The sequence below is a fragment of the Betta splendens genome, chromosome 8, assembly GCF_900634795.4.
Source record: "Betta splendens chromosome 8, fBetSpl5.4, whole genome shotgun sequence".
Classification (NCBI taxonomy): Eukaryota; Metazoa; Chordata; class Actinopteri; order Anabantiformes; family Osphronemidae; genus Betta; species Betta splendens.
This window is the reverse complement of record NC_040888.2, coordinates 14248353-14274615: the sequence shown is the minus strand read 5'-3', so window position 1 is coordinate 14274615 and position 26263 is coordinate 14248353. Positions and strand designations below refer to the sequence as shown.

Genomic DNA, 26263 nt, shown 5'->3' with positions numbered 1-26263 from the left:
CTCAAACTCAGCCACAGAACTGATCACTTTGCGCCACAGTCCTCGCTCTCATGCGTCTGACCTCAGCATCTTCAGATCTCCTTTCCCAGCCCGCTGCAGCCTCAGCCAGACGCACTGTTGCAGCTGAGTGGGCTGCGAGCATCTGTTTACAGCGCTACTTCTGCAGTGCAAGATAATGATGGCCAGATACAGCCCACAGTAAAATAAACACGCTGCCACCTCCCTCCTGCAGGCCTGAGTTAGCACACATTTGCACTGAGGAGGGTCTGACTCTGGATCCAAACCTAAGCGGAAGAGCCTGGATCATATTACTGCTAGAAAACCTTATAAATGCATTCACTTGATTGTTTGATTGAATAAATGTGCCTGCAACAAAAAATAAAAAAACAATAAAGCTAGCGAAAGATAAAACAGAAATATATAGCAGCTGGGGTCAAAGTACTCTAGTTCAAGGTGTTTTCTGAATAGAGGTGACTTGTCAGTAACAGCAATTTACATTTTTCCCATTCTGACCCCTTTCAGGCATACCATTAATAAAACATTGTGGAGTATTTTCCCCGTTATTGCTCTTATTTAGTTCATTCGTGTAGCTCAAATACAACTCATTTGTGACCTGTTCATAGAATAAAATGGGCAATAATTTATAATCTCATCCATGCTGAAAAATTCCAATGCTAACACTGAACACCCAAGTAAGCAAAGTAGCACACTTTAAAGTGGTCCATTATATTAATAATAACTGAAAGGTTGTTACAATTATTTTACAGCAACCTTTCCAAGCTATAGATTTAATGTGCAAATTGCTAGAAATTACAGATTCTGTCCAATTACAGAACCTCTAGTCTGTAAGGAAAAGACCAACAATCTTTAAAAAACAATCTTTAAATCTTTAAACAATCTTTAAGCATAGCATGCATGTTGTACTTAAAGCATCTCTACATCATCATCATCATCGTCATCATCAGCATCATCATCAGTAAGGACATTTTTGACATTTTTGTCATTTTGTCTTTAGTTGCAATCGTTAAATACTCACTATAATACTAAGATAAAGGTTGAAGCACAGTAAGGGGTTAGAGGGAATGCATTACATCATTGAGTACCCAGCTCAGCTATAAGTAGACAGACCTGTGTGTGTGTGTGTGTGTGTGTGTGTGTGTGTGTGTGTGTGTGTGTGTGTGTGTGTGTGTGTGTGTGTGTGTGTGTGTGTGTGTGTGTGTGTGTGTGTGTGTGTGTTATGGCTATAAATCGCTGTGTATTTTCTCAGTGAAGCGGACGTAGTCTGCCTCAGTGAAGAGGCAGACGTAGTGACAGCTGAGACGGAGACCAAACCAAAGATCAGGCTCTGGGGAGTGGGCTTGCCTGTCACAAGTTCATCCAAGAAATAAACAGGCATTAGCGCTGCTTTACAGTGCATAAAGTATAGACAGACTGCATCATTGCATGCAGGATTTCTGCTTCAGAAAATATGAGTCAAAAAAAAAAAGAAAATATTAGTCATGCGTGTGGAAGGCTGTGTACATATGCATATACATATACCTCTGAGAGACAGTATGTAATCAGCACAGCTACAGGTTTGTGTTTTGATATGTGGCTGCACCTGCTCTCCACCTGAATCCACTCACAGACTCCACCACGGGCCCTTGGGCTCCTCAGGGACCTCAGGAGAACCCCTGCAAACCCCACATTTCACACACACACACACTGCAGGCAGAATGGAAAACATCACATCATCATCTAAACGACTTCCCCGTCTCGTTTCTGCTGTCCAACTCTCCTCCTCTATCTCTATCTCTCGTTCTGTCCTCTCATCCGGTTCATTCTTCTCTTCTCATTCGCGCTTCATCATTTCACCCAACTCCAACTCCCTCTTTTTTCTCCCTCTTTTCCGGTTCCCTCGTTCTCTCTGTTTTTCATAAACTTCTGGCTGAGCTAGGACCAGCGGGTCCCAGAGGCGTAGTGTGAAATGCTAGACATTTCTGAGCCTCTGCCAAACAGATGCAGACTCCTCTGGTCTACTCCTTGACTTGAATATCTTCTGCATTTAATATCACAAAGCCATAGGCAATGCATTGACATTTCATCCCTTTGCAGGGAAAACACTGATGGTGACACTGTTTTAAGTAAATGTACAAAGTCAGCATTTTTTCCTGATACAGAAATGAGCATGAAACTGATGCTGCCTCGCTAAAAACCTTATTATTATTACATTCACAAAGTCAACACACAAACACTATCACAATCATTGTCTATTTTAAAAATTACAAAAAAGATTCAGTTGTGCTGTTCTTTACTTTCATATTTTATGAAAGAGATAATTTCTTATTCAGTTTATGGAGCGTTTTAGACAAGGTCAGGTTTTGAAGTGCATCACTCAAGCACAGAGTTTGCAATCAGAAACAACAAAGCCGAGGTCTATGATGCTTATTAATGAATATGGTTTTCCAAGTTGCTAAGTGGCACCCGTGTAATCTGTTTTGCTCTGTTGAGTTTGATGAGAGAGAGAAAGAGAGAGGAGCGGAAAGGTGGTTTGAGCACTTTTATATGGGTTAATAAGTTAATAGATTGATTGATAGATCAGGACTAAGTCTTCAATTATCAGCTTGGCTGAGAGAGATCCTGAGTGGAGCTGTAATCTGTGCAGTCTGGACTAATCCTCTGGATGTGAGTTGAATTTTGATGGTGTCAGCCTATAAAACCTAGACATGCAGCACCTACTGTATTAAACACAGCTACCTGGGGTTTTTGAGCTGTAGCAGGTTTTCACTCTAAGGCCTGTGGCTACTCACCTCAATCATGTATCTCAGTGTCCCTGATTAAAGCTTCTGGGTGAAAATCTGGTGGAGGCGGGAGATTTATCAGCTCAGGTCACACAAAGGAAGGTTGGGCCAGTTGTTTATTCACCTTATCTGCCAGCGATAAAGCCAAGTTTGACACAGATACCAGGCCACTTCAACTGGCACACACACTGGATGTCCTGCTAGTGAATGTGTGTGTGTGTTTATGTGTGTGTGTTTGCCGCATAACAGCACAACTGTGCAGGGAGCCACTGACCCCTGAGCACGGTTCATCTGGGGACACAGACTGACAAATGCGGCTGGGCACTGACTCGCAGACAGCTGATGGTCAAAGGTCCCCTTTCTATCTGTGCCCTCATTTGGCTGATTGTATTTTCTCAGGCCTCATCTGCTGCTCTCGTTCTTGACCTCTCTCCCTCTTTGTCTGCGTCCTCCTCCTCTTCTCGCGCTCTCATTCCCTTGCTGTCAGCTGAAACCATTCATCTTGGGTTCATGCTGTAGGTATGTGGAGCTGGCTGCCGGTTCCACAGGGAGGCCGACTGTGGACGTCTTTCCGGTGCACGTGGGAAAGCCCCCACCATCTCGGGAGAACGCATGCAGATCGAGTTTTAGTGGAGCACTAGTTGATGTTTATCCAGCGTCCGTGCTCCTGTGCGTATGTGTGCAGTGCAACATGTGCGTCTCGTCTCATTCCCTCTGAGCCTCTCACTCAGTGTCCTCAATTGACACCATGTGAAGGGTTTAGCAGTGGACACACACACACACACACACACACACACACACACACACACACACACACACACACACACACACACACACACACACACACACACACACACACACATAAATAAAGGGCTCACAAATCATGCACATCATTGATTATGGCTGTACTGGCATCACCCAGGGAGGATGTGGAGTTTAACACAGACATTCATCGTTACCCTAATTCATTAGTCCAAATGAGCATTTATGCAGAGCACACATTATTTTTACAGGCCTGCTTTATGTGTTTGTGTGGACTTTTACAACCCTCATAAAACACGTCCTCCAAGCCCCAGATAGATTTGGGAGCATTTATTTGCATAGTTCACGAACCCAAAATAAATCGTTAGTGTTTTCTGTCCCCGGCTGGATCTGACTGAAGGCCTGCTGGTGTAAATAAAGAGTGTGATGCAGACAATGTTGCGTTGTAATTTGAATAATATTTTGCCAACATTATGCTAAAATGTGCAAGGAGTGACATAATTCTCATAATGACAAACATTTATAATACGTACAATGCTTGTACACTATTCAAATAAAACCCTCTGTGGAGAAGCCTGACAGCATGAAGTCTGGCTCCCAGTGCCGTGCAGTTAAAACACAAACGTGGCCTCCTTTGATCAGCTGGAGCCCGAGCTGCTGCCCAGTAGCACGGGTTTAGATTCCTTCTTTACACTGCATCCTTTATTAGATAGTAATAGATGAGGGTCAGACTGGAAACACTGCAGACGAGAGCAGTGTGGTACATGAAGAGCCGATCCAAACCTCTGTGTCATGAACTGTCCAGTAGGTGGGACGCGACCAGGATCTGCACAACTGCAGCCTCTCACAATGTACAATGTGCACATTTTGTTTTAGAATTATGGGATGGGGAATGTTGGAGTGGCTCTGGAGACAGATGTGTTATGAGACTAGCTCATTTATGTTTCATAGGCTTATAATAGAAAATGTAAACATTTATGTGAATAGATGTAAACTTTAAAGAAACAGAAAGCACAGCATGATGTGGACTATAACTTACGCCCATTTCTTAATAATATATTTTTCTTCAGTTTTGGAAAAATAACTTTACGGTCAGGAGCTTGGTGCTGATCATTTGTCTGAAGGGGAAATGACAAGCGCGGGGGGTTAGTGATTAAAGGTTTGCGCCCTCTGCAGCCTCTGTGTTTCAGCTGAGGCACGGTGGCTCATGTGAACCCAGGCCTGCGTCCCAGCATTAACAGCCATTTATCAGTTGGCTCTATTGTTGGGGGACACAGAGCGTTTTAGACAGGCTGATGCCGTGTCGTCTCTGTTTGCTTTGCCTCGTCTCCCCTGTAGCGCTGGTTTGATGATCTGCTCCCCAGCCAGTGCCCGCCGTACGTACACTGCCTTCTCTCCCCCGCCCTCCCCAGTGTATCCCTCCTTCTTCCCTCTTCTCTCTTTCTTTTCTTTGCTCCGCTCACGTCTTTCTTGGCTCACGTCTTTCTTGGCGAGGCCGAACGTTCCCACAGCTCTCATAAACCCCCACTCTCTTTTTTCTATCACTTATTCCCTCTCTTCCTTTTCTTCTTTTTTGTCTTTTTTGCCTTTTTCTGGGTTTTTTTGTCTTTTTTTGCCTGTTTTCCTTATATCCCTCCCGTCCTTCTCTGACCCCCACCACTATAGCCGTGACTGGCATCACATGACCCCCTCTCCCAGTTGTGATAAAATCTTGCCCCACACACACGTGAAAGGGTGAAGTAGAACTTTGTGGCTCACATCTTTCACTCAGAGCCCAGAAACTTTGCTACTAATTCTATACATTTTATACTCATTCGTGTTTGTATGAAACATAATATACAAAAGTCATCAGTGCAGTTTAAACAAACCTGCCTGTATAGAAAGTCTCTGTGGTCTATGTCTGTTTACCATCCATATCATCGGTCCGGCTGTGACACTGGGCTTCATGAAGATTGGTTCAGGGATTCAATAAGAAGAAATGGATGTTCTGGTGCAAACATGCTACTCACAATGTCTCCTTTACAAAATACTCCAGGACTTGAGCTGAAAATGAATTTTTTTGCAGCTTTCAGCCCCCCCCTTCATTTCCCCTACTGCTGCAGTCACAGCAACCCTGCTGAAATCTTTTCCATTGCGCTCTCTCCCCCCAGTAAAAGGCAGATTTCTTTAGCATGTGCTGCTCCCCTTTTTGCCAACAAGTGACATCTGCTGGCCGAGCGCAGCAATGACACTTCTCTATATGCATTTCCAGTTGAATGCAAACAATTAGATATGACTGAAGAGGGGTTCAAATGACACACAGAAGAGAGAATCATAGAGCAGCCATCACTTTTCTTACTCAGTAATGTCAGCACTGTGAAAACCGTTCAGTTGGGGGGATTTTAACAAACGTCCTGTATAGAAATTGCTCTAAAGAGACTTTTCTCTGTGTATCCCTCTTCCTCGCTCCTTCTGCATCACAGCTCATCAGCATAGACACAGATAAAAGATAAAAGAAACGGGGCAGAGGGAGAGAGTAGGGGGTATTACGCGGGCAGCCAGCCAGCCGCACTCTATCTCCCTCCATCCATCTACCCCCTGCCCTCTTCTCTCTCCCATGGTTGATTCCCTTTAGGCCCCCCTCTCACCCCATTTCACCCCCCTCTCACCCCCTGGCTCCCCGGCTCTGTGTGGCGTTGGCACAGAGAGGGCGCAGGCGGCACACAGACGGCTACGCAGATGGGCAACGGGCAATGCAGGGCTGCCTCCCCACACCTGCTCCTTGCTGGCACAGGGCTCGGGCCAGGCGGCCATGCATACACACGCACACACACACACACACACACACACACACGGACTCACACATGGACAAACACAGATGTGCATTTAACACAAAATTATCTTCCTCAATTTATTGAACTTTCCCACATACTGTATAGACACAGACTCTCAGGGAGGATGCACGTGCAGATACTCCCACGGACCATTATACATGCTGATGCACAAGCATGCTTTCGTGTTTTCATAAAAAGAGCGTTGTTTCCCTCCTACACTCCGCTGCTCAGCCTGTCAGTCACAGATGTTTACACGCTTATCTCCAACTGCGCTCCAACATGTGCTCCCCAGAAATTTTTGCACATAGACACAATCACAAATGTATATAAGACAAAATTGCACATCCATAGCTAAGCAAGTGATGTATTTATAGTCCCGCGCCCACACAGTCACACTTTCAGCACTACACATTTCACAATTAATCACATGGCCCCATGCTGTGCTGTCACATAGAGTTACATACCAGACATTCACAGAACTACACAGAGATGTACTATTGTCACTTTTACACTGAATGTGAGAACAAAGATCAATTACACAGAGCGGGACGAACGTGTCAGTGGATCACAGAGAGCTTGTCATATTCTGTTGCCACTGCTGAATCTGTAGCTTCTGGGCTAATAGGTAGGGTGTGGATGTGGAAGCCAAATAAACTTCCCAGGAGAGCACCGAAAATAGCTGAAAGGAAAATCCATCCTTAAACGTAAAAAAAAACTCAAGTGTTATTCCTCTAGTGTTTGAAAGCTCACTCTTGATTTGTAAGCAGAAATAAGCTGCTCCACTGACAGCCCAGAACATAGAGTCGTTTCATACGCGAGCATTTTACTAAGCCCAGACACAGCATTCCGACACAGGTTACTCAACAAATTTAAGGCCTGTTTTTTTAAATGTTAAATGTGACGTGACTGCAATTATGTTTCAGCATAAATAGGATTGATTTAAAATGCAATTTAAATTATACACACAGTGCCTGGAAAACATCTCTGTACTGATAAATATTTACATTACATATACAGTACATATTACATTATATATATATTGGTGGGCGGCACGGTGGTGCGGTGGGTAGCACTGGTGCCTTTCTGTGTGGAGTTTGGGTTCTCTCCGGGTTCTCCGGCTTCCTCCCACAGTCCGAAGACGTGCATTAGGTTGATTGGCTTCTCTCCATTGCCCGTAGGTGTGAGTGTGTGAGTGAATGGTTGTCTGTCTATGTGTTGCCCTGCGATGGACTGGCGACCTGTCCAGGGTGTACCCTGCCTCTCGCCCGTAGCCAGCTGGGATAGGCTCCAGCACCCCCGTGACCCCGCACTAGGGAGTAAGCGGTTAAGAAAATGGATGGATGGATATATATTGGTACAAACAGGTCTGATCCCAAATGCAGTAAATAAATTACTGTACTTAATGATTTTCATTATTTTTATTTATTATTTATTTATTTATTTCTACAGCTGAAATCTCCATTTATATGTGTTGGAACAATATTAAATTGGTGGCAGCGGTTAAAGTTGGAATCTATGTCGTCTGTGCTCCTGTGTGGTTTCTCTCTGAGTTCCTCCCACGGACATAAATTCACATAGTGTTAGTGTGAATGGCTGTCTGTCTTTATATGGCAGCTCTAAGAGGCCTGTCCAGAGTGTGACATACTTCACTACGTCTCCTAAGGGACAAGGAGTTGGAATAATGAATGGATGCATTGTCCTCAAATTCTGGTGGTTTCTGTGTTTCTGTGACAGTAAAGGTGGCCCTAGTGTATCAGCGTCATGCGCAGGACAACATGTACTGTCACTGTTCCCCAAGCGCTGGACAGCAGAGTCCAAGAAGTCAGACCACAGAAAAGACCACTAGCTTACAAATCAGGCTCAGAATGAGCTTTCAGCTTGTGGAGTGAGCTTGTAGAAGATTGAAGTTGGTGGGGGGGTAGCTGATCAGAGGATGATGAGTAGTTTTCAACAACTGAATAACAAATTGCAAAGCAAATGAAAACGGGAGGGGGGGTCGAGGGATATGGAGAGGATGAAGGAGGTGGTGGAGGAGGAGGAGACGGGGGGAAAAAAAAGGTTGAAATGAAGTCCAATAAAAGAGCCGAGTGAACATCTGTGTGGGATAGCCGTGGGGATTAGGAGGGTTTGGAACATTTTAAGCGCATTAAAGATTTAAAAAAAAGGTCAGAATGTTTAGCAACATACCGATAAACCTCTTAAGCAAAACCCAATTGGGGAGGCTGTACGGTTTCTTTATCCAGAGGCTGGTGATTGGGGGGGTGGGGGTGGAGAGACAGGGTGACACAGCGCAGCCACATACACTTCAACTGCATCATATTCATGTAAATATAAGTCAATTAACACAGTTTGCCTGCATGCCGCCTGCTTTACATCCATCTTTTATCAGCTTCAGGCTGTGGAGACATGTTATATTATACTTAGAGTTGTGTATATGCACCTGCCCTGAAATCCAATCAGTGGTGACCCCTGTCACCTCTGGGACGAGAGGCATTAACAAACACCCCATAATGCCACATACTCTAGCAGGAGCGACTGTGTTTTGTTTTTTCCTTTATTCCTTTATTTAAGCCCAGGTCAAACACCCCAAATCCTTCATTTCCCACAATGCAACCTGATAGTTTCTCTTAATTCTTTAAATGTGCACTCACTTCCTTAGTATGACAACAGCATTTAGACACTCTGTTTGAAGATGTAAATATAAAAGTAACTCATCTATGACAGTTTCCCAGCTAAAGTGACTTCCCTCTTTTCAGTCATTAGCGCGTTTACCAGCCAGCACTGTTTCATTCCATCTCCAGCGTTGGACTGATGATGTTTGATTTCACAGTTTGTCCTTCGTCTGAAAACCCTTCACTTAGTGCACATTAGATTACAGCAGCCGTGTTTGCTCGTGTGTGCTTGCGATGCACAAACAAACACTCTGAGCTGTTCGGTAAATTAGCGAGTGTGCGGCGTGCGCCGTATATGAATATGCCCACAGTAAATGAGTCTATTAGGACTGGCAGCAGGCGCCTGTGCTTCAAGAGAGCGAGCATGTGTATGTGATTTTACATTGCAGTGTCACTAAATGATTTGCACTTGGCGTGTGTGTGTGTGTGTGTGTGTGTGTGTGTGTGTGTGTGTGTGTGTGTGTGTGTGTGTGTGTGTGTGTGTGTGTGTGTGTGTGTGTGTGTCTCTCGTGTCTGCATTTGGTTTGTGATTAGGGTACAGTTAACTTTTGTATACACACTCTCTAGGAGTGTATCAACAGTAAAAGCGAGAGAAAGCATCCAAAAGAACTCACTGTTTCAGTGTGTGTGTGTGCATGTGTATGATTCCAGCGATACCACATTTTATGGCCTGTGTGTGCCTGTGCCCTATTATCTCTGTCGGTGTGTGTGCAGGGGGCCTTGGGGCAACTGTGCGCACAAGATAAGGGTGATTCATCTGTGTTTAAACGTGTGTGTGTGCGTGTTTGTGTGAGAGGTTGTTTGCGCATCCATGTTCGCCTCGTGCATGTTGAAGCATTTGAATCCAGGACGTTAATAAGCGTGCTTTCATAACCCCCATCCAGCGTTGCGGCTGTGTGCGGTGCACGTGCGTGTGTTTACAGGTGTGGGCGTGCACACATGGGGTCTCTGAGGATGAGTGGCCTGCTGGCAGTGATTTCTCGCTGCTGGTGGTCTACAAAGCATCAGCAGGAGCATAGGGATAATAATAATTATACACAGCCTCTGTCCATTGTTCACAATGGGAGTAGAGCATTTCTCAGTCTTTTGATGCACCTCCCAGCTCATATTACTAATGTACACGTACCTTTGGGTAACTATTGTACACACGTAACATTTACATGAATGCTTGTTTGGACAGATTGGACACAAAGAAAATCCCTTCAAATGAATAAACACATGGCTCTTGTATAAGACAACACGTCTTCCAAAGCAAGAATTAAAGTGAAACGTTTCATTTATTTGCAGGACTACTGTTAAACTACATGGTAATAGTGAAGTGAGTCCTTACATGTGAGTCCAGGTGCGTGTGATTACGAGAAAAATAACACAATCAAAACAGGAACAAAACCAGAGACAGTAACACACTGTCAGCACCAACAAGACTGAACCCCTCAACCTCAGCAATGGGACAGATAACAGAGAGTAGCAATTTTGTGTTATTGTTTATCATTTTCCGACAATGGAGCCTCTGAGCGACATTTACGATTTAATAACGCTTGGAAGTGTGTTTCTTAACAAGTACACAGTGTATTTGTTTGTGTTATGGTGAGAGTTCAGCACTGATGATAAATACAACAATAAACCTTGGAGAAAACTGCTTGAATTATCATTTTTCATATTAAGAATGGTTTTAATGATATATTACATTTAAAATCTATCCGTTATGTTAATCAATGTGATCAGTTATCAATGTCCTTTTCAGCCTTTTTGTCAGTGAAAAGGTATATGATACTTATTATCATTTGCCCTTAACATACAACTTGACGAGCAGCAAACTGCAGAATATAAAAGTTCAACATATTAGGATTAAATATTATCCCTCAGATGACGGTAGGACAGGATCAGGTTGAATAATAATAGTGCTTTTATTTGTAAAACAATTAAAAATGCCTTAGAAAATACATTTACTAATTTATTAGTATTATTTTAATCCAGTGTTGTATACACAGCTCATTTTCCCTACTTAGCCATGTGCAATCATCCATCATCTGTGTGTATGTAATTAATTGAAATTTATTTACAAAACTTTCCTTGTGGAGCACGAAGTTATGCATGATTATGTCCGTTTGCTTGTTACATTGTCCAATTAAATAAAGATTAGAGGAGTCGAACATAGTACCTCTGACTTTTTTTGCGAAGTTTTGCCAAGAAGGGAAAAGTTGTGAAAGTCGAATTGAAAAGCTTGTTAATAATGTAATTGGAGTGGATTTAACACCTTAAAATGCAGAAAGCCCGATATAGTAAAAGTCAACCTCATTATAGAGTAGCGCAGTGGTCGCCGGGCTCGTCGGTGCCAAGAAATACTTAAACAAAACAATACATTGAGCCCATGCCAGTACGCTATATAATTGTCTTCATCCGAACTAATTGCCAGGCCAAACAGCAACACGTCCGCACACATGGGCCTCAACAACCACTCGTCATGAGGGACTTCTACTGTGTTGTGCCATCTCTGTTGTCATGACAACTAGGCGCAGAATTTTGGCTTGAAAACTGACACATAGTGTAAGAGGGATTCTTCAGAGGCATACAAGGTTTAAAAGGTTTTAACATTCTGCGCTTGTGGTAAAAGGCATGATGAGGTTTGTTGAGGAGAGTGCTGCTGTGATGAGAAAGGCCCCAGGGTTCATTTATTCTTCTCCAGAGTTCAGTTGTACTTTCAGAGCCAGTCTGAGATCATTGAGCATCTTTCATTTTTAACATACACCCTACATTCTGTATAAAGTAACACAACACTAAAAAGACAAGCATCCCAGTGGTTTTAAGTGGCTTTATCTTTACCCCATCAGCATTGCATGTGTTCTGTAGGTCTTTTTGTGTTTAAGATCATTGGGTCTGTGTGTGTGTGTGTGTGTGTGTGTGTGTGTGTGTGTGTGTGTGTGTGTGTGTGTGTGTGTGTGTGTGTGTGTGTGTGTGTGTTGGGGGGGCCGTCAGCTAGCAGGAATGCATGGGTATCGCCAAAGCTAAAATGGCTGCCAAGCACTAAGATGGCTGCCAGGATTCCACAGAGCGACAGCATGTGAGAGAAAGAGAAGTAGAGACAGGACGAGTGTGAGATGTTTTGTGGGAGAAGAATGAGAAGATTAATTCTCTCTCCCACAAACTGCAGTAGTAATGTAAGGAGAAAAAAAAGTGAGTGTGTCTTTTCCCTCCTCTTTTTGATGCAGAGTGAAGAGGTGATTCATTTTCTTGGTCTGATCAACAGCAAACAAGCAGCATTAATCGTGACGCACTTTGCTGGCCTGTAGCGCACGATTGCCACCTTAGCATTAGGGCGCTGATTTAGGCTTAGAAGACGTGAGGGGCCTGGTAGCGGCTGCAAGGGGCCCATGTTGTTGCTAGAAGGACTTGGCTCAAGACAGCCCTAAAGCTTCAGCCTATTGCGCTAATTGACCTGGATGGCATATATAATACAACCGTAAAACTCTGCAAGGCTGCATTACGCATCTGAAAAAGAATGGCGGACAGCGAGCCAACACAGGAGATGCAGTGCCAGCAAAGCCTAAAAATCTCAAGTTTGTTGCAGCCTCTACCAATTCCCCTTGTTGTACTGGCCAATGGGGTCTCGTTCACCTACTCTACAGTGTCTGTATGGTTTGTGTGTGTTGGGCTTCTCGAGACCGTTATCTCTTGACAATGTGTAAATCTGAGTGGATGAAATAATGACACAGAGAAGAAGGTATAATGAAGGACTACAGACACTTCAAACTGAAGTGGGAAAAGTGGTTTTCCCACCATGACAGATTTCAAATGTAAAGATATGAACCTTTTGATTTCCCAAATATGCACCCATCTTTAATCTGAACCCCACAGCGCTCTGTGTGCTCAGTGGAAAGAATGAACAAAGGCGCTAGTTTCCATCTAGTTTTCTGAGGAGTTTCCCCTGTGATGCTAACTTGCCCCTCCAGCTCAGGGTCGTATCCAGACATCTCTCCAACTCACTGACTATGTTTTTGTTTTGTTTTTTTGTTCCAGAACAATCAGGACAATCAGACAACTCAAATCAGCAAGGAGAAACAGACGTCAAGCCCCCACCAAATGGTAGGTTGTTCCATCCGCACACCTACACAAGCACACACTCAAATGTTGGACATACTTGTATCCTTGTGTAATCATGCTAAGACATGTGCACGTCAAGTATTTACACACCGCCCTCACATACAGGCCCCTCTGTGTGCAACTGTGTCCCAGCAGAGTTGGGTCTGAGTTTATTATGGTAAGGCGAGCTGATGGTACAGTACCGTGGGGCTTGTGGCAGGCCACTCATAAATTACACTGACGTTATTGGAAGATGGGAACCACATGGCTGCTGCCGAGTTGAGTGCTGACCTCATGCGATGTCCCTGCTATGGACAGGGATGGAGGTTAGAAGGGAGAAATGGAGAACAGGGGGGAAATTGGGTGGGGGTCTTAAGGAGAGAGGGAGAGAGGTAAAGAGAACAGGGAGAAACATGTTTATGGACAGGCTGACACTTTAATGAAATAGAGGAGGGAGAGAAGAGGATTTTGAAATTCAGTCAAACCTAAAGCTTGGGATGTCCTGTATGCAAACGCCAGCATTATGGGTATGAGGGTTAGGGCAAAGGTGGCGTATTTTTATCATCATCATTATCATTAGAAGGAACGGGTTTGTTTGGGGAAATATTAGCTAGGTCTTTTGGGTCAGTTTAGGTTTTTCAACAGGATCAGAAATAAGTTTATGTCAATTCAGGGGCATGTGTGTCTAAACATAATCTGGCCAGTGTTGTAGCCACCCTCCTTAAATTTGAGTCCACTCATATTTCACTTACACAAGATTCTCATAAGGCTCCAAACTTGCAAGCGGACACCTGCACTGTGCCTGCAAAGCTCAGACACTGTGTATCAATTTCCCCCTGACCCGACTACAGAATGTAAGACCCATGACTCAACCCGTACCTGGACCTACACCTTGAAAAACCAATATTCATGAACTCCTAAGGAAAATATCTGGTTCTTGATGTTCTTGGAAATGATGCTAATAATGCCCACGAGAGTGAATGAAAGCAGGATGTTCTTGGCAGGAAAATCAGAACAGGAAAAAACACACTATAAAGAGTTGAAGTTCGAATGAAGTAAGAACAAGATGTTAGAAGAAAAGTTTTTCCTTCTTGGTTTCCAAAGTTACCAGTCAAATGACCATAATTGGAGTGTTAGGCTGTAGATGAAACAACCCCCTTTTCCTTTAGGGTTTGGGTGTCAGTATTAGTGTAAACATGGGCGTCTGGTAATTTATTTAATTATAATTAAATATGTAAATAATTAATGTTTCGTGACACCAGAGGGCACAAAAAGACGAAATCGTATCCAATTCCTTGTTTGTCCAGTTTAAACGTGGCCAATAAAGTTGACTCGGATTCTGATTCTGTTTCAGTTTAACCCACTACTCAAATACTATATGCATGTATTTACCCATGCATTGTTGTTTTTTGCTTTGTACTAATGTACAAATCATGCAGTACATTATACTGTGTGTATATACTTTATGTGTGTGCATATATGGAAATCCCTTGTTGTATCTGATTGGATGTGTATGTGGACTTGTCAACAGTCAAAAAGCGATCGTGTCCAAACTGTTTTAGGATTATCTTATAGAAAACACATGGTCATCATCGGCCATGCGTCACTTTTTTCGAACCATGTGTTTTACAGCTCCCTCAACATGTGCGTGTACTATACACTGATTACAGTCTCTCATGTCTGCCTTTCTTTTGTCGTTTGTTTTTTGTTTTATGTCGTTTTGTGCATACATCCAGCCTTCTGCTCCCTCATGTGATCCTCTGTCTCTCCTTCACTCAGGACACTTGAGTTTCCAGGACTGCTTTGTGACTTCAGGGGTGTGGAACGTAGCCGAGCTGGTCCGAGTGTCACAGAGTAAGTTACAGCTCTAACTTCTGCTGCAGCTCTGGAAGCGTTCAGGGGCAGAGCAGGTTTCCTCCGCCAAGCTGCTGCAGAGGGATGGAGTTGCATATGATCATATTTACATAATATGCCTCTGCATGTGTGTGTGTGCGTGTGTGTGTGTGTGATCCTCAGCCCCAGTGGCTACTGCGACTGGGCCTAATTTCTCTCTGGCTGAGCTGGACAGTCCTGGCTACTACAACATCAACCAGGTGACCCTGGGACGGCGCTCCATTACATCCACCCCTTCCACCAGGTATATACACTATACACTCACACCCGCAATCCTGTGCTAAAATTCTTGACTTCCTAATTTTTTAACTTTTCTGGTTAGCTTTCGTTGCTTTTTTGATTGTTGCCCCCCCCCCCCCCTTCTTACTTTGTCGCAACTAATCCTCTTCACTCCCCCTCATTTTCCCCACTGATCTGTTCGTCTCACCGTCTGCGTCTCTGTTCTTCCCCATTCGCTGCTTCTGTCGTCTTCTCTCGCTCATTTTTTATGCTGCAGGACTGAAATGGAGCTTTATGCAAGTCTCCCACGGAGGTAGTTACACTCATTACATAATATCTCACTTGATACTAATGTAACACAGAGCCCGGCATCAATTTGAACACACGCCACACACGCCATCACGCAGATACGCACACACGTTAGAACATTTTGGATGGCTGTACATTCACAGCCTTCTGACTTTTTATTGGTCACAGATGCACGAGTCTATAAGAATTTGCAAACACACAATAATGCGTTCCAGGATCCCTACATGCGCTTTCTCCTCTTGGTTTGTAGCGTGAGGCCGGAATAGATGCAATATGTTGAATTTATTCTGGTCCCATGTTTGTCTCACTGTCTCCAGTCGCGCTGCTTCGTCCCCTCTGGCTAAAGCATTATATGAAAACAAAACATTGAAGGGAAACCTTGACATTTTAAATGTCTTTGCTACTAATTTCATGCAGACTTGTGCCAGACTCTAATGAAAATAAACACACACGTTATCCTCAGATGTCCCACAAATGCTTTGTGTGCATTCAGCAGAGCGTCACATACACGTTAGTGTTGCTTCTTAGTCCTAGACATTCTGAAAGCAACAAACTGTCATCTCTGTCCTTTTTATCTTAGCTCCAACAAGCGCAAATCTATTGACGACAGTGAGATGGAGAGCCCGGTGGATGATGTCTTCTACTCAGGCCGTTCCCCTGCAGCTGGCAGCAGCTCTCAATCCAGCGGTTGGCCCAATGATGTGGATGCAGGTAGTGTCAGTTAAACCTCCCATAAAACTCTCTACACATTTCAGATACTTCTTCAGGAGCGGGGCTGAGGTCCACATCAACTCAGAGGCACAGAGTTTTATAGTCAGAAAAAGATAGAACACAAAAAATCTCCTCCAGTGTTTTTTGCTCTGGCACTGGCTGGACATCACTTATTTTTCATTAAACAGCAATATGCAGAACTAATCCCAAGTCTGTGTTGATATCCACCAGTCTTTGGTTGAAAGACTCATTTAACCAATGGTCATTAATGCAGATAATTCCTTGTTATAATTTAGCCATCAACTGGCTTGAAATGGACCAGGAGCCACAGCTCTCTTCCTTCCATCATCTACTCATACAGTACCACCTTTACCTCTTTGCTATGTGGACTCCTCCTCTCCTCATCACAGACCCCATCATAATTCCTACTTTCTTTCTCATTTTCTTCTATGCGTACACAAATAATTAGACCTCACCTCACAAAGCAGGACAGCACTTTCTGAGGTTAAGGGATGTGTTTGTGCCAGAGTCCTGTTATGGCATTATTTTAGACATGCAACAAGGGCTTAAAGGGTCAGCCAAACACCTAAACATAACCACATTCCACATAAATATACTTTTTCAACAGACCTTCTACTATTACATTAATATATTTTCATATAAAACCAAACCTGTTTAACAGGTGATAGTAAAAAAGTAAAAAAAAAACTTATTTTTGTTCTACCTGAATTGACCCTTTAATAAGACCACAACCCCATAACACTGATGTCTACAGTATATTGAGTGGAAGAGAATTAGTCTTCAATTTTAGGATTGTTCATATGTGCAAGAGTGTGATATGTGAGACCACCAAAGCCACAGAAAGAGATTGGAAGCACTAAGCCAGATTTGGCTACCACACAGACCAGGGGTAACAGTCAATACTGAGCCAACATGATTCTTCATAATTCTAGGACCGTGGTATCAGTCTCCTTATAAAACCCTCCTAAATAGTGAGGAGCTCCCCCATCTCTGTCTGTTTAAAGTGCTCCTATTCAACTAAACTGCAAACAGGATTTTTTGTAAAAGATTTAATGTTCTGATGCAACTTTTTTTTATTAAACAAATAAATGAAGTGTTGCATTTATTAACAGGAATTCATTTATGAGGAGGTGGGTTAGGTGGCACTTTGGTTAGAGCTGGAGAAAGAGCTTGGTTTTATTTGGTTGAATATTTGTGTGTAATGAAGATGGACCATCATTTTTTTCTAACCTAAACAATGTGCCAAACCTTTAATACCGCCACGGTAATATCACAGCTGTATATTGAAGACTGGCTTTCTGTTTTATTACCAGTACCAGTTATTACCATCTTTTTAATATATTATTCTTTCCAATTGCCTCCAATTGTGATTGCAGTTTAGTTGTAGAGAAACGGAACAATTTTCTTCAGCCATTAAACGCATTCTGTTGCCTTCTTGACTATAACATTAGCTCAGCACCGGTGTAATTACCCCGTTTCTTCATGAACACTATACTTCATGTGTGTCCCCTGTGTATAGCATTTGACTTTACTTAAATTTCATTTTCCCACTCACATGCTGACGTTTTATTAGTGCCAGCAGTAACGATGCAACTACTTTATAAATACTTGCTGCACTCTATAACTTAAAATCTCCCATTGCCCATGATTTAACCACCCCTGGTTTATTCTTTCCGTCTCTCTGTCTGTCTTTTTCTCCCCTCTCCTCTTCCATTGTTAACTCTTCCCTTCTCCCCTGTTTGGCCTTTCAGTGCAGCACCATTTGGCCAGTGTGCAGGAGAGGAAGATTAAGCATGAGAGCGATGGAGTGCAGTTTCCTTACCATGGTTAGAACAACATTAAACATTATACTGTTTACATGTATACATGCTCTACTTCAGCTCACACCACCCTCAACCTGTGCACATTTCTCTCTGTCCTAAGTCTGTTTGCACTTCGTATTCTTCTGTTCTGTTCTGTTCTGTTCTGTTCTGTTCTGTTCTGTTCTGTTCTGTTCTGTTCTGTTCTGTTCTGTTCTGTTCTGTTCTGTTCTGTTCTGTTCTCTTCTCTTCTCTTCTCTTCTGAGTCTTGTTCAGAGTCTTGTTTTCTGGCTGTGCTGCCGCTGGGTGGGGTTGTGTTTCTACCAGATGTCTGCTGTTGACCATTGTGGGTATACCAAAGCCTTTTGGTAGCCCAGTAGCTCCATAACACCCACTGCCTGTCTGCATCAAATACGTAGCACATCTGTAATCAGTAATCTACAAGGATAAAGAGATCCCTGGTGCATTAAACATTTCTTAATTACTTGTATGCTAATGTGCGCTGACTAACATGTAGTTATCATATCCAAAAGCTCCACGGCCGCATGTGTTTCAGTGTGAATGGTCAGCAACATTCAGTTTTAAGTGCTTTGGATGCTGTAATTTGTGGCTAAGAGATGAAACGGTGAAGGTGGAGGGAAAAGGCCTCTGTACCAGCTTTTTGTTGAGCAGCAGCATTAGCAGCTTCATCCAGCCGGTTGTTTAAACAGAACTTTGGAGGAGCGTCCCACCTGCCGTAGGCGTGACTTAACCGTCTCTGACAGGCAGCACGGGAAAAACAACATCCCACCCAGACAAACACGCTCAGGTGTGTCATCAGTGCACAAGGCGACTTCTGTCTCCGAGACATGCCCACACACACACATGCACGCTCACAAACGCCGCGCTCACACCGCAGTGAAAAAATCCAGCACACACCGACTCTGATTTACGTGCGCACACTACACACGTTGCCCAATCTGGAGGGGAGCAGCGTTCTGGTCCAGATGGCGCCTCCATGTGTCTACAGCGAAGGGAGCTACTGGGTTACAGCAGACATCTGTTCTGGTGATGGTGGTGATGGTGTTGGGAGAGCAAGATGAGGAGGGGCAGAGGACAGGAGGAGCAAAGGGGAGGGCCTCCGCCTCTGCCTGCTCTGGAGCTGATCCTCTACCTGAATGAAAGGCTCTGAGGCCCAGCAGGTGATCATGTAATTCATCATTATGTCTGCTGTCTCCCACTCTGCTCTGCTCCACTCTCTCCTCCTGCCTGCTTGCTCCTGCTACCTCAGCGATGGGGGAACCTGCTGTGACGCTGGGGGTGGGGGGCAGTGGAGGGGTTCCCAAGTATTTGTTGTATTGACAGAGAATTCCAGCTAATTATCTGGGCATAAAACTGTCATGTTGTCTGGCTGTGGTGGTTGTTCGGCTGTCCTCGCTTTGCCTGAAGCACATCCGCGGTGTTTACGAGCGCTAATGATGTGTGAGGCGGCCAGTTAATGAGCGACACGGCTCTGTTAATGTACATTGTTTCTTGCTTACCTGAATGGCGGGCGTGTGCGTGCGCTCTTTTCTCCCTGCGTCACCCGAGTGTGACAGTTAAGGGGGTTTGTGTGGTCGCTAGCTTGTTAGCGTGGCAAGACTCGAGGGTCACAGGAGCAATTGGCTGTGAGTCTGCTGGTGCTGTGTGCCAGGAGCAGGACACAGGAATAATGTAGGACAAACAACTGTGTGTGTACGTGTAGATGCTAACACACACACACACACACACACACACACACACACACACACACACACACACACACACACACACACACACAGATTAAGTGAGAGATCAGAGTAACTTCTGTTAGCTTTATCAGACAAAGCTTTCATTGGGCATCTGTGCCTCATTTGCTGCTCCACACTGAGAAACCACATAGTATCAGATATTTCAGCAAGATACCTAATTAGGGAATATCACAGAGACTAAAAACAATATGTATAATTTAAGACTGTTTGTGCATAATAAGCTGGTTATAATTGGTTTTGGGATGTGGTGGCGTGCAGTCATCCCTATATGTACCACAGAGGAACCGGAGCCAAACAAGCTTTATCGCAGGGACGCACTGAGTTCACACAATGTTCCAATCGGGTTTGCATGTTGAACCGCTGCCAGGTAAAATTATATATTATATTCTGACACTCTATTAGCTTCTGTGTAAAATTGTAGAGTAGCCATAAATAACAGCTACACTGCAGAGTGGTTCTTTAAAATGGAAGTAAAGTTAGACTTATTTAGAGTAGGTCAAAAAGCTTTAGAAACATAAGTTTGGGGTAAGAATGATCAACTGTTTTAAAAAATATTTACATGGATTTTTATATTTTCCATAATCAGCCATCATTGTCTCTTTCCAGTCCCAGGATTCTGCTGGAGGCCTCTCTGTCCTGTAGCAGCAGCGGTGCGTCGGGTCATATGAGGGACATACTGTAGTACGGACAGAGGTGTGAAGCTGGCAATCTGAGTTTTTACTTCGCCAAAATGAATGTTACTCTGGCAGAACTAGTCACTAGGAACAGGCTTTAGCTGAGCTAGCAACTTCACAGAAAGCCTCATTTCTCTCTTCATGTTTAATGTCTCACCTTCCTAATACATCCCAGCTGTCGAGGTCCTGTAGTCGAGTAAACGTTTGTCACTGCTCCACACAATGTGTCAGAACTTTAACTCTGGTGACATCACTATAACAAAGCCTGGATTCTTAAAACTGGAAAATCATGCCGTCACCTGTTTTATTGGCTGAATTCTGTTTCTTTACCTCCTGTACTTTTACTTTTACACAGGATTCTTCATGCTGCAGTTACCATTCATAATAAAGTAAATCATTTGTTACATAGGACTCGCAACCATTTCTTCTTTTTGTGTGTTTGGCCATAATTTTTCTTTTTCCTCATAATAGTAAATATCATTCATGCTCACCGTGTCTGCTCCTCCCATGATGTGCTCAGCCCAGCAAAAGTGCTGGCCCACCTTTTTCTATACACACCAGTCCCCACATCCACAGCTGTGTCCACGTCGCCTGTGAGCGTTGTGGGTAAATAGCAATAAAACATTTCCTAGTGAAACATTAAAAAAAAGAAAAGCGTTTAAGAAATCTGCTCCGTTGGACTTTATATACTCTCCTCATAAAATCTATTTCCACATCTCTTTGGGCCATGTTGAAATTACCCTGGTCTTTATGTGAGTGTGTTTGTTTTATGTGTGTGAAAATTGTGTCATTTAGTAGTTTACGGGGCTTTTGCTCACCAGGGTTGTTTATCGCTTTTCTTTCAACCAAATCTGAGGCAAACACGGCCATGAGCCCAGTATGTTCCAGAGAACAGGATGAGGACTGTGCTTCTACGCTGAAGTACTTCTTTATACTACTGCTTCTTCATTATTCTCTATTATATAGATTGTGCTTTCCAGAGTTTATTTCAGAATATAATAATCATTGTGGTCCTCGGCAGAGGTCAAATGCACCATTTGGCACCATTTCTGTAACCCTCAGAGTCTAAATTGTGCCTTTGGATTACCATATATCAAAAAAAATTCCCTCAGTGCCCACCACACAAGGCCTTGATCACAGAAGTGAACCTCTTTTATCTGTGGCCCCCACACTTTTGGCCATGTTTCTGGTCCACTGGTGAGCCGGGCCTATACTTACTGTGCCCGTTTTTACCAAACTGAGGGATATTTCATGCAGCTCTTTAGCCTCGGCTGACATTTATAGACAGAGAGGGACACTTTAATATGTTCGTCTGTGTGTGTCGGCTATGTTGTCACCGCTCCTCTCCCGCTCAGCTCCTTCCATCTTGATTCCGCCATTACGGCCCTCACTGGCTGTTTGCCCGGTCCTCACCACCCAGCCTGAACAGATTGCGTGTGTGTGCTTGTGTGTGAATGCACACTTCTGCACTTCTTTATTAAATGCTGTATATCTTAAAGCGATGACATAAAATACCTGACAGTCAGTTATGCAGAGGGGCGCTACATCAGAAGATCTATTGATGCATGCTTTGGCGCGCTCTTCTCTTCTGCTGCTAGATGTAGTCACGTAGCTCCGTGCTGGCTGCAGCTTGAAAAACACAGTCTGGCCGGTTCAGTTTGAGACTGTGCTGGATCTCATTCATTCTAAAGAGGCCTCCCGACAAGTGCAATGACGAGGTTGCCTGGCATGTTTAATTTGTGTCCTGTAGCGCTGTGCTGCTGCACTGAGATCATGAGATCATTGTGGTTTTTGGGATTAGTTAAAACGTGGATCTAAAAGAACAGACATGGTCGTGCGTAGGACTGGTTGGGCCACCATTGCATATCCCAGCGCTCGTCTCTCCTGACGATATGCCCCCTTCAACACCCAACCATTCCCCACCCCACCCCCAGTCTTTCCTCCAGTCACCTCCCTTCACTCTAAACCCCTGCTGCTTCCAAACATGGCCTCTCACCAGACCCTGCCCTCAGCATCCCCTCCCACGTTCCAGCAAACAGGCTACAGTCCGCTGTACAGAAACATAGTGATAAACAGACAGATTGTGAAAACTCATCTGTATGTTAATCCAGTCAACAAATCAATGAATGAATAAATTGATCAATCCATTGATTTCAATCGATCATAATCATCCGATACTTGTAATCAAATTTCAAAAGTCTGATAAGGTTTTTTTTTAGTAGAGACAAAGTAAGAAAAGCAGCCATGTTTGATTAAAACCTCGTCTCTGTTCTGCCATTTTGTTGATCCCCTTTTTGCCAGGACTCTCACCGCCTGGTTCTCTTAAGAAGCCGGGGAAATTCGATTTCAGCGCCCTGTCCTCCCAGACGAGGTCCCCCCGCATGGCGTTCACCCACCACCCACTGCCAATGCTGGCGGGAGTGAGACCAGGTGAGACCAACCCAGCACCGATCCCTTCCTGAATGCCCCACTCCCAACCTTTTCCTCTATCCCCCTCTCACCAACTTCTCCTACCTGATTCCCCCCCCACCACTTCTTTAGGGCCCCAAACCCTACCTTCCTGGTTTTAAAGTTGGGGGCATTGGTGCAGGTGCGATGAGATTGGCTGGGACTGTAATCCAGGCAGATAGCCTCCCCCTTCTCTGCCTGTTCTAAGCTTCTACGGTGTAGGTTTGCTGGTGCTGTAGTCTGGTAGCGTGCGTCTTTTCTTGGACCTGTCATTTGGTGGATGGTTCGTGGTCCGTCATCTTTTGAGAGAAAACTTGAAAACTTCTTCCTATTCTGAAATAACCAGGGGGTTGTTTTTGCCTGTACTGTCATGGCAGTTATTATTTCAGCATCCTGCTTCTTGTTGTGAACGTCTCCCCTTGAATTGAGTGCGACTTGTTGTCTGTCATCTTGTCATAATTAAATAAAAGGTATTTAATTACAAAAACATTAAAAGCAGATGAAACACCTTTATTTTCTATTCTGGAAGTTGGTCATCTGCGTGTTTCAGCCGGTGAAGATACTCAAAGTCTAAGCCTAAATTAAACCACCGAGCAGATGTAAGGCAATGAGCCTGGCTGACGCCATAGTTGTTAACAGACCTCATACCTGTTGAGATGTCCAGTCGCTACACATGCAGACATATTGTCCCACATACAAGTGCTCGTACACAACATGCCATCACTTCTGAACCCAGTGGCATTTTAACATTAATCTGCTGGACCTGTTGAGTGTTTTTTGTAAAAGCTGCACCACACTATCGGTGATCAAAGGGGATTCAGGGTTCACAGAAGGGTGTGTGGGTAGCACGCTGGTTGTAGCTGCTCACACTAGTGGTGGTGGTCGTGGTTTTTTGGTCCTCCAGACTAATGATCCCCATCCACTGTACACAAGATCTACTATCATATTTTATAAAAATAGTAACAGTAAAACATAATATTTTGAATAAATAAACATGGACATAAACAATAAACCCAAGTGCTGACATGGAGAAAAAAACATTACCATGATCTTGTATAAATCAGTAAAAGGAAATAACATCTGGTTTAAAATCAGCTGGAATAAGCACATCTGGAGTATGATGGGTGGTGATAAAGGACTCATCTGGCCGACAAAAAGATGTTCGGAAACCACTGTTCCAATGGGAGCAAAGACTAGAAGGGGGTGTAGGGATTTCCTCTTGATCCCACCTCCCACCACCACATCCTCTATTCCGACCCACCCCCCACACCCTAAGAGTGTTTGGCCTTCACCCAGTCCCTAATGGGATTAGTAGGGAACTATAGCAGCAGCGAGACAGCTCTACTGGGGAGCAGGCAGCCTGGCATGGGAGCAAGGTGTTGCTGGGCTTTAGAGACATAGGACCCTGTCTGAGGGGGAGGGGGCAGCAAGGTTGGCACCCTCATGTGGTACACATGCACACACAATGTATAGGATGCAAGCGCCACAAGAGCGTTGGCAGCCCAGTATGGGCAGCTGGGGGGCCTGGATAGGACGGGGCGGGTGTCAGACTGGCTCAGCCAAGAGGACAACAGACTTCTAATACAAATCAAGGAGGTTTAGTAATGGATATAGGTCTGACAGAGGCTGCTTTGTGTGCTCAACTGACTGCTTTCCCCTCTCGTGCATATTCAGCCCTGTTCAGTACAGCCACTTCCCTTGTACAGCATTGAAAAGGAATGTTCATTTTATAAGCCTATTAGCCACCGAATGCTGATATATTTAGAACGTCTACACCTGTCGTATCCACACGCGTTTGCAAATGAAGGTAAGAAAAACAAAAAACAACACGCACATCGTCTGCAAAGAAGGTGAACGTACAAATTAGTTCTAAGCGGTTGAAGGCCACCTTGGGGCCATTGTTAGACCCTTTCACTCCAGTCTTATCGGACTCTGTGCTGCTTGCTATCAAGGCACAGATAAAAACGCACGCACAAAGACACAATCTTTTAAAATGGCTTTACATCTAGAATGCCAAGTTGCATCCCTGCCAGTGAATCACACCCTCCAAACGGCACACAGGCGTACAGGCATTAAGAGTGGCTAATTTTAGACAGTTCTCATTTATCTCTTTGTGCTTTCTCTTCTCGCTATTTCCAAATTACACCATGGCTCCTCTATAGGTTGGTGCACGTTCATTTGTGTGGAGTGTTTGTCTGTGCGCTGTCAATCAAGTTACTTAAAATGTTTTTCAGCCTTTGTGACTGTGCACATATGAACGCAACGTGTGTGTAAACCTCCTTCTGTATAGATTTAACTAGAATGATCATAAAACCTGCAACACCCATAATGGCTGCTAACTCCGAATCAGCTTTTCCTGGAAAAACAACATTCCTTTCTTGTACATCATTTAAAAAAAACAAATTTAAATTTTATCGTTTCCAGTTGTAACGGAATGGTTTCTTTTGCTATCATCTCATTTAACACATCTCTTTCATCTGTAGGAATGTGTAGCAACTCAGTTCTTCGTGACTTCCTCCCGCTCGCCGCATCTGCCTTTGCGTGTGTTCCTCTAATACGAGCCTTTGTTTGCAGGGAGCCCCCGTGCTTCAGCCTCAGCTCTGCACTTCCCATCTCCCTCCATTATCCAGCAGTCTAGCCCCTACTTCACCCACCCAACCATCCGCTATCACCACCATCCTGGCCAGGACCCCCTGAAGGAGTTTGTGCAGTTTGTCTGTGCTGATGGCTCAGGGCAGGCCGCTGGACAGGTAGGGAGCCTTTCAAACCAAACATCTCTGCACCGCTTTACAAGTTTAGATCTGGCTTAATCTAAGATTTCTAAGTTGAAAATAAGTCCAAAAATATCGGTATGGAAGCAAACATGGGTCATCATAGGATTCAGCAAGACAGATTTTTAGTTTAACCATTACTGTTTTAGGTTTTATTAGCTTAAAGGTCGAAATGGAACAACATATATAGAATAAATGTTAGAATGAATTAATGTTTAATAAAATGTAAATAATTTTGCCAAAGGTCAACAACTTAGATGTGCCTTCAAAAAATATCAAGCATATACAGAAAAGCTATAGAGGTGTTTTTAGTGTAGTAGTGTGTATTGGTATTAAGTTATGGTTAAGGTTAATTTAAATTTTCATGCATACCTATTTGCAGCACACTGTGTAAACCCTTTACTATATGTATATATATCCTATATTCTTTTCCACTGTTTCTAACGCTATAGCTAGATGCTACTGTTTGCGTTGCCTTATACCACAACATGTGCAATGACAATACAGTTAGACTAATCTAATTTAAGATTTAAGTTATGATA

General features: G+C 43.8%; 1 protein-coding gene across 7 annotated transcripts in view; it reads left to right on the top strand.

The window, feature by feature from the left end:
• The window catches only part of nfixb (nuclear factor I/Xb), a 134674-nt gene that overhangs the window by 74190 nt on the left and 34221 nt on the right, over positions 1–26263 (top strand). For 4 of the 7 annotated variants that reach the window (XM_041071972.2, XM_041071988.2, XM_029157742.3 and 1 more), the window contains exons 3-10: positions 13045–13110; positions 14887–14961; positions 15124–15244; positions 15497–15532; positions 16109–16239; positions 18012–18086; positions 22804–22932; positions 25525–25700. In XM_041071972.2, coding sequence (XP_040927906.1) covers positions 13045–13110; positions 14887–14961; positions 15124–15244; positions 15497–15532; positions 16109–16239; positions 18012–18086; positions 22804–22932; positions 25525–25700 — 809 coding nt within the window. The remainder of the gene's footprint in view (positions 1–13044; positions 13111–14886; positions 14962–15123; positions 15245–15496; positions 15533–16108; positions 16240–18011; positions 18087–22803; positions 22933–25524; positions 25701–26263) is intronic. The other 3 variants (XM_029157763.3, XM_029157761.3, XM_029157762.3) reach the window with 3 other exon arrangements.